This window comes from Microtus pennsylvanicus, chromosome 7, assembly GCF_037038515.1.
Source record: "Microtus pennsylvanicus isolate mMicPen1 chromosome 7, mMicPen1.hap1, whole genome shotgun sequence".
Taxonomy (NCBI): domain Eukaryota; kingdom Metazoa; phylum Chordata; class Mammalia; order Rodentia; family Cricetidae; genus Microtus; species Microtus pennsylvanicus.
This window is the reverse complement of record NC_134585.1, coordinates 122,951,036-122,962,743: the sequence shown is the minus strand read 5'-3', so window position 1 is coordinate 122,962,743 and position 11,708 is coordinate 122,951,036. Positions and strand designations below refer to the sequence as shown.

General features: G+C 53.5%; 1 protein-coding gene across 1 annotated transcript; it reads left to right on the top strand.

The window, feature by feature from the left end:
• The first annotated feature begins 98 nt into the window (after positions 1-98).
• Dcst2 (DC-STAMP domain containing 2) lies at positions 99-8,653 on the top strand. Its single transcript, XM_075978438.1, has 14 exons — positions 99-363; positions 490-660; positions 948-1,049; positions 1,223-1,420; positions 1,737-1,802; positions 2,273-2,486; positions 2,640-2,797; positions 3,152-3,316; positions 5,230-5,397; positions 5,501-5,601; positions 6,336-6,466; positions 7,911-8,038; positions 8,326-8,419; positions 8,527-8,653. Exons 1-14 carry the CDS (start codon positions 99-101, stop codon positions 8,651-8,653), a joined length of 2,088 nt encoding a protein of 695 aa, XP_075834553.1.
• Positions 8,654-11,708: the final 3,055 nt, after the last annotated feature.

The following is an 11,708-nucleotide window of genomic DNA, read 5'->3' as shown; positions in this document are numbered from 1 at the left end:
ATAAGCTTGGCGGAACCTTAGAATTAGATGGAGGATTCCGAGTCTCTAGAACCTGGGGGCCTCTTCTGGAGACATACTGGCATTTGGTCCCAGCAGCCATGTCTAAAACTGATGCTGTAGATTGGCCCCCCAGGGAGAAGGGGCCCAGCAGGGCGCGGGCTGTGGTCCGAAGCGTGGGGGGCTTTACTCTGGGCTTGTCCTTGGCTACAGCCTATGGGATCCTGGAACTCCTGGTGGAGGGACACAGCCCCTATGGCTGTCTGGTGGCCACAGTCACTTTGGCTGCCTTCCTTAGCCTGGGTATGGGGTTCTCCCGCCAGGTCCGCGTCACTGTCTTCCTGCTGCTTCCCCAGGTCTTCTCCAGTGAGGCTGGCACCCTGGGAGCATGGCCGGGCTGGGTTGGGGCTTGGGGGAGGGTATTGTATGAAGGAGCAACTGCTGCCTTGGGGCTGGGGTCCTGGGCTGGGGTTGACTGAGCCGTCTCCCTAGGGCAGGGTCGGATGCTGCTGCTTGTGGCTGCATTTGGACTGGTGCTTCAAGGGCCTTGTGCCAATACCCTGCGCAACTTCACGCGGGCCAGCGAGGCTGTGGCCTGTGGGGCAGAGCTGGCCCTGAACCAGACTGCAGAAATGCTGGAGAGGGCCAAGCAGCCCCTTGTCAGTAAGGTCCACCCCAGCCTACCTCTGACCCCCAGCCTGGAAGGTCTTCCACCTTTCAGTTTAATTCCTTTCTGAGGGGCTGGGCCTGGGAAGCCGCTTCCCAGTCTGGCTAAATCCTCTTTCCCTTGCCCTCCAGCCTCTTCCTTCACCTGGTTATTTTCACACCCCAGCACCCCAGCTCCCTAACCTCTCTGATAGCCTCCCCCTGCACCTCCCCTCCCCCAGGAAATGATGACAATCAGCTCCTGGAGGGAAAGGCCCACCACAATGTTACCCTTTGTCTCTCAGGTGCTCTGACCAAGATTAAAGCTATTGCCCAGAGGGCCAAAGTGGTAGCTGACCGGGTCCGCAGGTTCTTCCGGTCCATCATGGACGGCGTGAAGCATGTGGGTAGGTGTGTCACGTGTCTGGTGTGGGAGGTCTCCTTATCCTAGGCCTCTCCAGGCCTGCTCACTGACCACTGGCCCGTTCTGGGGGGAAGGGGGAAGTGGGTGGTGTTGCCTAAGTTATTAAAAAGGCTGGGCCACTGCTACCCAGAGTACTGACTGAAGAGCCATCTCCAGCCAGGGCCCTGCGGAATGTGTGGTATTGGCTCCTTCACATTGGTGATGTGTGCAACTCAGAGCTGGGCAACCCTTATACGAAATGCACGCGGGTATTTGATGACGCCAGGGACAGCTGCATGAAGATCATGCCGCGGGTCGCTCACCTGTGTTACGTGATCATGCCCTTCAAACTGGCGCTCTGCGGACTTGCCAGCTGTGAGAGCGCCAGGGGTTCCCTGCGGGGAGGCATGAACATGGGGTGGAATGGGGTGTGGGAATGCAGGATCCGTCAGAAGGGGGGCACGGGGGGATCACATAAGGGGCATTGCATATGGAGCTCATAAGGACGCTGGGTTCAGTAGGAAAAGGTAGGCGATGGAGGAGTGATGTTCAGGAAAGGACAGCAGAGAAAAGCTAAGGATCAGTGGGGAAGGTAGGAAGTCTAGACAACCCCATGAGAGGAAGGATCCAGAGGTGGACGGCAGGTTACATCTCTGCGCCTCGTCCTCACACTGAGCTCCCTGACTCTTAGTGGTCCAGATGTTCTGTGTCATCCCCATGTACCTTCAGCTCTTCCTGCGAAGGACCATCAGCACCCGTGAGTGACCCAATGATCCCTCCAGCCCCTGCCGCCCGTGTTCTCATCTTCCCGCGGCCACGGGCAGCGGAAGTCTCCTGGTCCATATGAGAGATCGCAAGAGCAGGAAAGGGCTGTGCAGGGTCACCCAGACTAACGTCTAGGCTGAGCTGATTGAGAAACTGAGGCCCAGTGAGCGGAGGAAGGTGTCTCATCAAATCCAGACTTCAGAGCAGAATCTGGGAGGAACAGGGCCTCTCACCAGAACTAGGTGGTGGCTCACTCCTTACTCGTGACGAAGCATAAGCCCTAGGCCAAGTCTAGTGCTGTGTGTCAGGAAGGTGTCGCTGCTTCCTAGTCCAGGTCTGGGCCCTGGGAGCTCCGGCCATCTGTGAGTTGTGCAATTCCTGGGCCGGGACAGCCCCCACCCCATTCACTTCTGCCCTCCTAACTCTCCTGGCTCGTATCTCCTCTGGCCCTGCTGGTCCCAGCTGTGATGAAGCTGCTTAACCAGGTGCGTCGTGAGTTTGAGTTCAACATGACAGCCACCCACCACTTCTCTGTGGACCTCAACGCCTCTCGGAGCCTGTCCCAGGTGGCCCTGGACCTTCACGAGGCGGTCAGCATGAAGCTGCACAGGACCAGGGAGGCCCTGGCCCTGATGGGCTACACCATGCCTCTTCTCTTTGCACTTCTCTACCTCCAGTGAGGGGCTCCCAGGGCCAGTGGGGAGATGGGCCGCTGCGGGCTGCCCATCTATGGAATCTTGGGGGTGGCGGGAGCTGGTGGGGCAGCATTGCCCGGAGTGCCTGGGGGTCTGGTAAAAAGAGCTGGACTCTCATGTGCGCTTCTCCTCAGAGCCCTGTGGTATCGGTACTGTTACCTGAACTGGGACGATTTTGACAACATCTATATTACCAGCCGCTTCTTGCACATGGAGGCAGTGCGTTCCGAGGCAGGGCTGCCCACGGTGCTGCCACTCAGTTCGCAGGAGGCCAGATACTACATCCAACCAGGTGAGGGTGTGAGGAAGGTCCCATAGACCTGACCCTGTTTGAGAGCATAGAGATCAGAGGAAACAGAGATGACCTCGGGCTGAGAGGAAGACAAGGGAGCAACACGGACCGAGGTTGGGAAGGGTTTCTATGGTGAGGGCCAGAGGGGTGAGCTAATATGGAAGGGAGGACTGCCCAGGAGGCAGGAAGCAAACAGGGCAGAAGAGCTCCCGTGTGGACCACAGGTCCAGGTAAAGGACTGCTCCCACCTTTGCCAGAGTTCTCACAGCCTCTTTTCTTCTTGCCCTCTGGCTGAACTTTGTAGACCTGTGGGCAGGAGAACTGGGGAACACTCTCCTGAACACCCTCCTTCAGGCTCCATCTTCCTGTCCCGATGGGAGCAGTTTTTTTATGTGCTGGAGACCTTTGACCTTGCTCGTCACCTGCTCCTCGTGTTCCTCCTTGTCTTCCTGGACTATGCTGTCTTCTGGGTACTTGACCTGGCCCGGTACCATCTCCAGGGCGAGATTGTAGCCCGCAGTGAGTGCCCACCCCTCCTCCTGTGCCCACCCACCCGATGCATCCTCCTTCTCCCTGGGGCTTTCTCCTGGGGGACTCTTTGGATAGCTTCATGTCACTACCATTCACTCTTCCAGCCTCTGCCTCCTGTCTTGGTAAAGACACAACATGGCAGAATAGCAAAGACACAAGCTGTAAGCCAAACTGGCTTGGTTCAAATCCCAGCCCTGTTCTTTGTCAGGAGGTGATTTTAAGTAAGTTGCTTGGGAGCTGGGGACAGAGCCCCATTGCACAGTGCCCCAGGTCCATTCCCAGCACACACGCACGCACGCACACACTCACACACACGCGTGCACGCACACACACATGCACACACACGCGTGCACGCACACACACACACACATGCGCACACACATGCACACACACATGCACACACATGCGTGCACGCACACACACATGCATACACACACATGCACACACGCGTGCACGCGCACACACATGCGCACACACATAAATTGCTTAACCCCTCACAGCTTCAGTTTGCTCATCTGAATAATGAAGCAATGGCTGCTCTCTGGGTCACTGTAAGAGTGAGACTATCTGGGTGGTGGTGGTGCACACCTTTAATCCTAGCACTCCAAAGACAGAGACGGGCAGATCTCTGTGAGTTCAAGGCCAGCCTGGTCTACAGAGTTCCAGGATGGCTAGGCCTGCTACACCGAGAAACCCTGCCTTGAAAAACCAAACCAAACCAAACAAACAAACAAAAGAAGTGAGAGTGTTGTTTAGTTGTTTACTCCCTCCTTGGGCCCACGTGAGACTGGGTCACAAGTCAAGGAACATAATTGACCTGCATTTGTAATTTGCATATCATCACACAGAGAACAGAAGAGAAATAAGCAAAAAAGACACCTGTCACGAAGGTTCGACCTGAGCTCAATCCTCAAAACTCTAGAAAGAGTGGAAGGCGGGAGCTGCCTCCACAGAGCCATCCTCTGGTCCAACTTGTGTGCTGGGGCATGTGTGCCCCCGCAACCACGCATACGCACATGCACACACTAATAATAAATGAAAAAGAAAACCACTGAAACTCAAGACGTAAGACACAACAATAAACTGGGGAGTGGTGGTCTTCCCGTCACCCCAGCACTCTGGAGGCCATGGTGGTCCTCCCGTCACCCCAGCACTCTGGAGGCCATGGTGGTCCTCCCGTCACCCCAGAACTCTGGAGGCCCTGGTGGTCCTCCCGTCACTGCAGCACTCTGGAGGCCCTGGTGGTCCTCCCGTCACCCCAGAACTCTGGAGGCCCTGGTGGTCCTCCCGTCACTGCAGCACTCTAGAGGCCCTGGTGGTCCTCCCGTCACCCCAGCACTCTGGAGGCCATGGTGGTCTTCCCGTCACCCCGGAACTCTGGAGGCCCTGGTGGTCCTCCCGTCACTGCAGCACTCTGGAGGCCCTGGTGGTCCTCCCGTCACCCCAGCACTCTGGAGGCCATGGTGGTCTTCCCGTCACCCCGGAACTCTGGAGGCCATGGTGGTCTTCCCGTCACCCCAGAACTCTGGAGGCCCTGGTGGTCCTCCCGTCACCCCAGCACTCTGGAGGCCCTGGTGGTCCTCCCGTCACCCCAGCACTCTGGAGGCCGAGGCAGCAGGATTGAGTGACCAGGCTACACAGTGAGACCCTGTCTCTAAAAACCAAGGGAGAACTTACCAGCTTTCGGCCAATGTTAATGCTTCTGGGATGGCCATGAAGACTGTGGCAGAGCCAGCTGGCATTAGGACAGAAGCCAGGTCTCAGGGTACCTTAGGGGTACCTGAGCACCAACGGTCCTGGATTGGGGTGTGGTTTGTGCCTATGACCTGCCTGGCTCTCCTTTTCCACCCTGCAGGGCAAGTGGTCGTTGCCGTGAGTGTCCTCACAGTGTCTTTGTGCAGGCCCCGTGCTGGTGTCTATAACGGTGGAAGGGACCGGCTATTCAGGGAGTATCTACCGTGACCTGGTGTCAGCTTTTGATGTTCTGCAACAAGGCAACATCAGTATATTGTCCCAGCGCTGCCTCCTACATCCCTCAGAACCAGACGCCAGTGGTTACATTGTTATCGGTATTCTTCTAAGAGTGAAGACCGGGGCAAGGGGGCATGTGGACCAGGAGTGAGGCCAGTGCCTTGGGCAGCGGGCAGGGCTCACTAGGTGCTGTCTTCCCAGGTACCATGTATGGTCTGTGCTTCTTCGTCACCCTGTGTGGCAGCTACGTCAGCAGACTGCGGCGTGTCATCTGTGCCTCCTATTACCCATCCAGGGAACAGGTGAGGGGTGCGCACCCAGCAGCTCTCTGCTGCGGCCCTGACGCTAAGCTGTCTGTGTCAGCCCCAGTCTTTGCTCCTCAGTGGAAGCTCTCCGGTGGAGCCGGGAGGGATGATGTCCTTTCAGCCTGGGCTTCACCTCGCCTCCAAGGCTTCCCTAAAGCCACAGCGACATGGGGGTGTGCCCCACGACATCTGTGGTGCAGGGACTCCAGTGAGGCGTGGTGAAACAGTTTGGCTGATAGACATTTAAAGTAGATTAACTTCTTTTACATTTTAAATTTTTAATCATGTGTATATTCTTTTTTTCTGTGTGAGTATATTCCATGTGTTTGTAGGTACTGGAGGCCAGAAGTGTTAGATCCCCTAGAATTTGAGTCACAACCAGTTGTGAGCTGCCTGATGTGGGTGTGGGAACTGGAGTCTTCTAGAAGAGTAATATACACTCATCACTGCTGAGCCATCTCTCCTGCCCCAGGAAGAAAGGCTTTTAAAGAAGCATCACTTAAAAAAAAAAAAAAGAGGTTTACTAATGGATGAAGAGATAAGGAGAGGCCGAGGAGGAATGGCTGACTTTGCTTGGGGGGACCTGAAGGCTTCCTGGAGGAACAGGCATTTGAGCTAAGCCGCGAGGAGCTCAAGGAGTCAGAAGGAAAAGATAGGCAGGGGTGGGGATGGGTGTGGGAGGGCACAGCAAGGCAGGTGGAGCAAGACCACTCCGGGACCCGCCCCACCAGGAAAGGATCTCCTACCTCTACAACTCGCTTCTGCGTCGTCGGACCAACGTGCTGGCTGCAGTGCACCGGGCAGTCATGCGACGGGCAGCTGACCAGGGCCACATGAGTGTCCTCCAGGAGCTGGCCATCAGGTGAGTCCACGGTGCTTCCCTATAGGGATGGGGTGGCAGTCAGCGGTGCTTCCCGAGGGACAAGAGGTTTGGTTGAAGAGGGGTGTACAGCTCATACCTTCATGTCCTGAAGGAAGAATCCAGGACAAGAATTATATTTTATTTAGTTATTATTATTATTACTTGTAAAACCACACTGGTTCTGTTCCACGCTCTACTTGCTACGCGCTACGGGAACTAGGCTGAAAATTTAAAATCACACAAACACAGACAAAGACAGACAGACCAACAGGGCCACGGGGACATCCTTGAGACAAGAATGCCCACTGCTCAGGGGCAGCTTCTATAGGGCTCTGGCCACGCCCCAGCTCTCGGGATCTTTCAGCTGCAGACTCATCAGAACCCACTCCCCTGCCATCAGGGTCTCGTGCTCAGGGCAGAGGAAAACAAGCTGTTTACAAGAAATTCAGGGTCTGGTGGTCTGCAGTCCCCAATAATTACTATTATTATTTTGTTATTTTTTTTTCCAAGGCAGGGTTTCTCTGTCTAATAGCCCTGGCTGTCCTGAAACTTGCTTTGTAGACCAGGCTGGCCTTGAAATCACAAAGATCTGCTTGCCTCTGCCTCCCGATGACTGGGATTAAAGACATGTGCCACCACGCCTGGCTAAGAATTTTATTTTATTTTATTTTATTGTTTTTTAAGACAGGGTTTCTCTATGTAGCTTTGGAGCCTGTCCTAGAACAGGATAGCTCTTGTAGACCAGGCTGGCCTCAAACTCACCAAGATCCACTTGCCTCTGCCTCCCGAGTGCCGGGATTAAAGGCATACACCACCACTGCCCAGCTAAGAATTTTATTTTTTAAAAAAGTGTTTTGCCGGGCGGTGGTGGCGCACGCCTTTAATCCCAGCACTCGGGAGGCAGAGGCAGGCGGATCTCTGTGAGTTCGAGACCAGCCTGGTCTACAGAGCTAGTTCCAGGACAGGCTCCAAAACCACAGAGAAACCCTGTCTCGAAAAACCGCAAAAAAAAAAAAAAAGTGTTTTGTTTTTATTTTATGTGTATGGGTTTCTCCACACGCATGCAAATCTGTGTACCATGTGCATACAATGCCCACGGAGGCCAGAAGAAGGCATCAGATCCCTTTGGACTGGAGTTACAGATGTTGGAATTGAACCCAAGTCCTTTGAAAGAGCAGCCAGTGCTCTTAACTGCTTGAGGCATCTTTGCGGCTCCAAGAATAAACTTTAAGATTTATTCATGTGTACGAGTGTTTTACCTGCATGTGTGTATGTATACCGAGTGCCTGGTGCCCATGGAGATCAAAGTGAGGGAGAGAGGAAGAATGGGGCAATAGAGAAACGGTTGCTACCGTCAGAAGGGCCGCAGCTAGGGTGCTGGACGGTGTCCCTCCAATTTGGAGGTTGGCTCGTCAAACTTGACATGTGCGACCTTTCTTCTAAGGTACCCTTGCCTAAGTCCTTTGCTCAGCCCATTTTTGCCGAATCAGCACTACTGCCTGGGCTGTGGGCAGCCTGAAGACAAAGGGGACATGGAGAACTTTGTGTCCTGCAGTACCCCAGGCTGCAAAGGTGAGAAGCCCTCCCCCTGGAGGACTCGCGGTGTTTGCACAGGATAGTCAACCACGGTTCTTCCCTCACTGTTCGCATGTGCCCGCCCCTCATTACTATGCATATTTAATTTACATAGCTCCTCCCCCAGAATATCAATTCTTCTGGGTGCAAGGGGTACTGAGCAGTTCCCTAAGTGCGTACTTGACAAGGATGGGTCTTCTTTGGAGGGCGGGGAGGCCACAAACTAGGGATCACAGAGAGTGAAGGGTTAGCTGAAGCCTCCTTTCCATCCTGGCCTCCTCTAGGTCTCTACTGCCTCACCTGTTTCCGTCTCCTGGACAACACCTGCTCTGTGTGTGCGTCGCCTCTCTCCATGCAGGGGCACCTGGACCTGGAGCTGTGAGTCTTTCCCGGTGGGGAAGGCACCTGGGTATCTGTGGGGTCAATGGGAATAATGCCCTTCTCCAAGGATATCTGTGGGCCACTGAGATAGCAGGCTTCTCCAGGGACTCCAGCGATGAGGAGGGTCCTCCGCTATGGCTGTCTGCAGCCCGCAGAAGGGCCGCTGAGCAGGAGCTCCAGAAAGCACCGGGAGAGCGCCTCTCAGACAAGCCCCGCCCAACGTCCAGGTGAGCCAGAAGCAGGTGGGGATGGCCCCTGGGAACTGGGGCGTGTTCTGAGCACCTACCCCTAGCCTGCGGTGGCTTACAATGGTGGTAGGCCAGCAGTTCTGTGCGGAGCTCCTGAGGAAGAAGGGAGGGCCCTGTGATGAGAAGATACCGCGACACACTTCCCAGGATAGGCGTGGTGGCGCACGCCTTTTGTCCCAGCACTCAGGAGGCAGAGGCAGGCGGATCTCTGTGAGTTAGAGCACAGTCTGGTCTACAGAGTGAGTTCCAGGACAGCCAGGAATAGAAAGAAACCCTGTCTCGGGGTAGGGGGGGGGCACCAAACCCAAAACTTCACAGAGAAGGAGGAAAATTGGCTGGGTTTGGGGCCAATCTGGTGGTTTGTCAGGCTAAGGGAGGCCAGGAAGCTGTGGCCTCTGTGAGTTTGGAGAATGTTAAGCATTTAGGAGGGTAAATAAAGCCTAGGGTGTGTGTGTGTTTGGGTGTGTGGGAGAGAGAGAGAGAGAGAGAGAGAGAGAGAGAGAGAGAGAGAGAGAGAGAGAGAGAGAGAGAGAGAGAGATGGCAGGAAAGCTTCATTGGACATTTGAAGATTTTAGGCGTTGAGGGATGCATTCACATTTATCTGTGTTTGTTTTGAGACGAGGTCTCAAAGTGTAGCCCTGGCTGTCCTTGAACTCCGCAGACCAGGCTGGACTCACTAGATCCACCTGCCTCTGCCTCCCAAGTGCTGGGATTAAAGGCGTGTGGGATCATTCCTGGTCTTGGCTTCAAATGTTCTGCAATCCTTCCTGTTTGAGCTCTGGGATTACAGTCCTGTACCACTGTGCCTACTTCTTTCTTTTCCTCACCCCCTCTCTTCCTTTTTCTTCCTCATCCTCCTCCTCTGTGGTGTTAGGGGTCTAACCCAGAGCCTTGCACAAGCAGGGTTTGGCTTTTTTTTCTTTGAGAAAGGGTCTCACTATATCACCTTGGTTTGCCTGGAAATGTTAGGGTTAAAGGTGTTGCTCTTACCACCAGGACAGTCTCTCTCTCACACCCCACAATCTCCCTGTCTCACACCACAGTCTCCCTGTCTCACACCACAGTCTCCCTGTCTCTCACACCACAGTCTCTCTGTCTCTCACACCACAGTCTCTCTGTCCCTCTCACACCACAGTCTCTGTCTCTCTCACACCACAGTCTCCCTGTCTCTCACACCACAGTCTCCCTGTCTCACACCACAGTCTCTCTGTCTCTCACACCACAGTCTCTGTCTCTCTCACACCACAGTCTCTCTCTCTCTCACACCACAGTCTCTCTGTCTCTCTCACACCACAGTCTCTCTGTCTCACACCACAGTCTCTCTGACTCACACCACAGTCTCTCTGTCTCACACCACAGTCTCTGTCTCTCTCTCACACCACAGTCTCTCTGTCTCTCTCACCACAGTCTCTCTGTCTCTCTCACCACAGTCTCTCTGACTCACACCACAGTCTCTCTGTCTCACACCACAGTCTCTCTGTCTCTCTCTCACCACAGTCTCTCTGTCTCTCTTACACCAGTCTCTCTGTCTCTCACACCACAGTCTCTCTGACTCATACCACAGTCTCTCTGTCTCACACCACAGTCTCCCTGTCTCACACCACAGTCTCTCTGTCTCTCTCATTCCACAGTCTCTCTGTCTCACACCACAGTCTCCCTGTCTCTCATACACCACAGTTTGAGTTCTTTTTATTTATTTCTTGTTCACTGAAATAGGACTTTTTGCGTGTCAAGGATGTCCTTGAACTCCTTTCCCTAAGGCTGGGATTTTCCGTGTGGTTCATACACCTTGTGGTCTTCAAAAGTGTGTGTGTGTGTGTGTGTGTGTGTGTGTGTGTGTGTGTGTGTGTGTGGTGGCCGTCCAGGCCACTCAGTCCTACATAGTGAGACCATTTTAATAAACAAACAAGTTTGAGTGAGTTCCATGCTAACCAGGTCATTTGGACAAGACCAGAAAGACAAAGGAAAAGAGTGAGCTAGACAGACAGCCTTGAGGTCAAGAATATTTCCAAGTTGGGGCTGGAGAGATGGCTCAGAGGTTAAGAGCACTGATTGTTCTTCCAAAGGTCCTGAGTTCAATTCCTAGCAACCATATGGTGGCTCACAACCATCTGTAATGGGGTCTGGTGCCCTCTTCTGGCCTTCAGACATACATGGAAGGAATGCTGTATACATAATAAATAAATATTTTTTAAAAAAAGAATATTTGCAAGTCAGGCAGTGGTGGTGATAACCTCTAATCCCAGAATCTGGAGTTGTTCAACGCTAGCCTGGTCTACAGAATGAGTTCCAGGACAGTCAGGACTATGCAGAGAAACCCTGCCTCAAAAAACAAAAACAACACAGCTAATAGCTGTCTATGATTCCAGTTTCAGGGGATCCAACATCCTCCTCTGGCCACCAGACATGCATGCAACAGTTACCCATACAAACAAGATATATAGACTGGCCGGGTGGTGGTGGCGCACACCTTTAATCCCAGCACTGGGAGGCAGAAACAGGCGGATCTCTGTGAGTTCGAGGCCAGCTTGGTCTACAAGAGCTAGTTCCAGGACAGGAACCAAAAAGCTACAGAGAAACCCTGTCTCAAAAAAAAAAAAAAGATATATAGTCAGAAATGGCTTTGTGGTTGGAACACTCGCTATTTTTCCAAAGGATCTGAGTTCAATTCCCAGCATCCGTGCTCGGGGATGGGGACTCATAACCACCTGCAACTCCAGGAAATCAGATGTGTCTCTGGACCAGCACCTACACACATGGCAGATACTGACCCAGGTGGACATACAATGCATAAAAATATAACAAAAAGTTTTAAAGAGAAGGGAGAACTGGAGAGGGGGAGAGCAGGAAGGAATCTATTATTGAAAATTCCCATACGCTAAGGAGACAGAATGGCTGGGCAGGAGGCTGTTTCAGCCATTGGCGGTCGGAAGATGAGATACTAAGAACGCTGGATCTACTAGGCTTGGGGAAGAAGGAGAAACAGGACTGGCCGGATTTGAAACCAAGAGGGTGTCTATAGGGTGTGTAGCTAGAA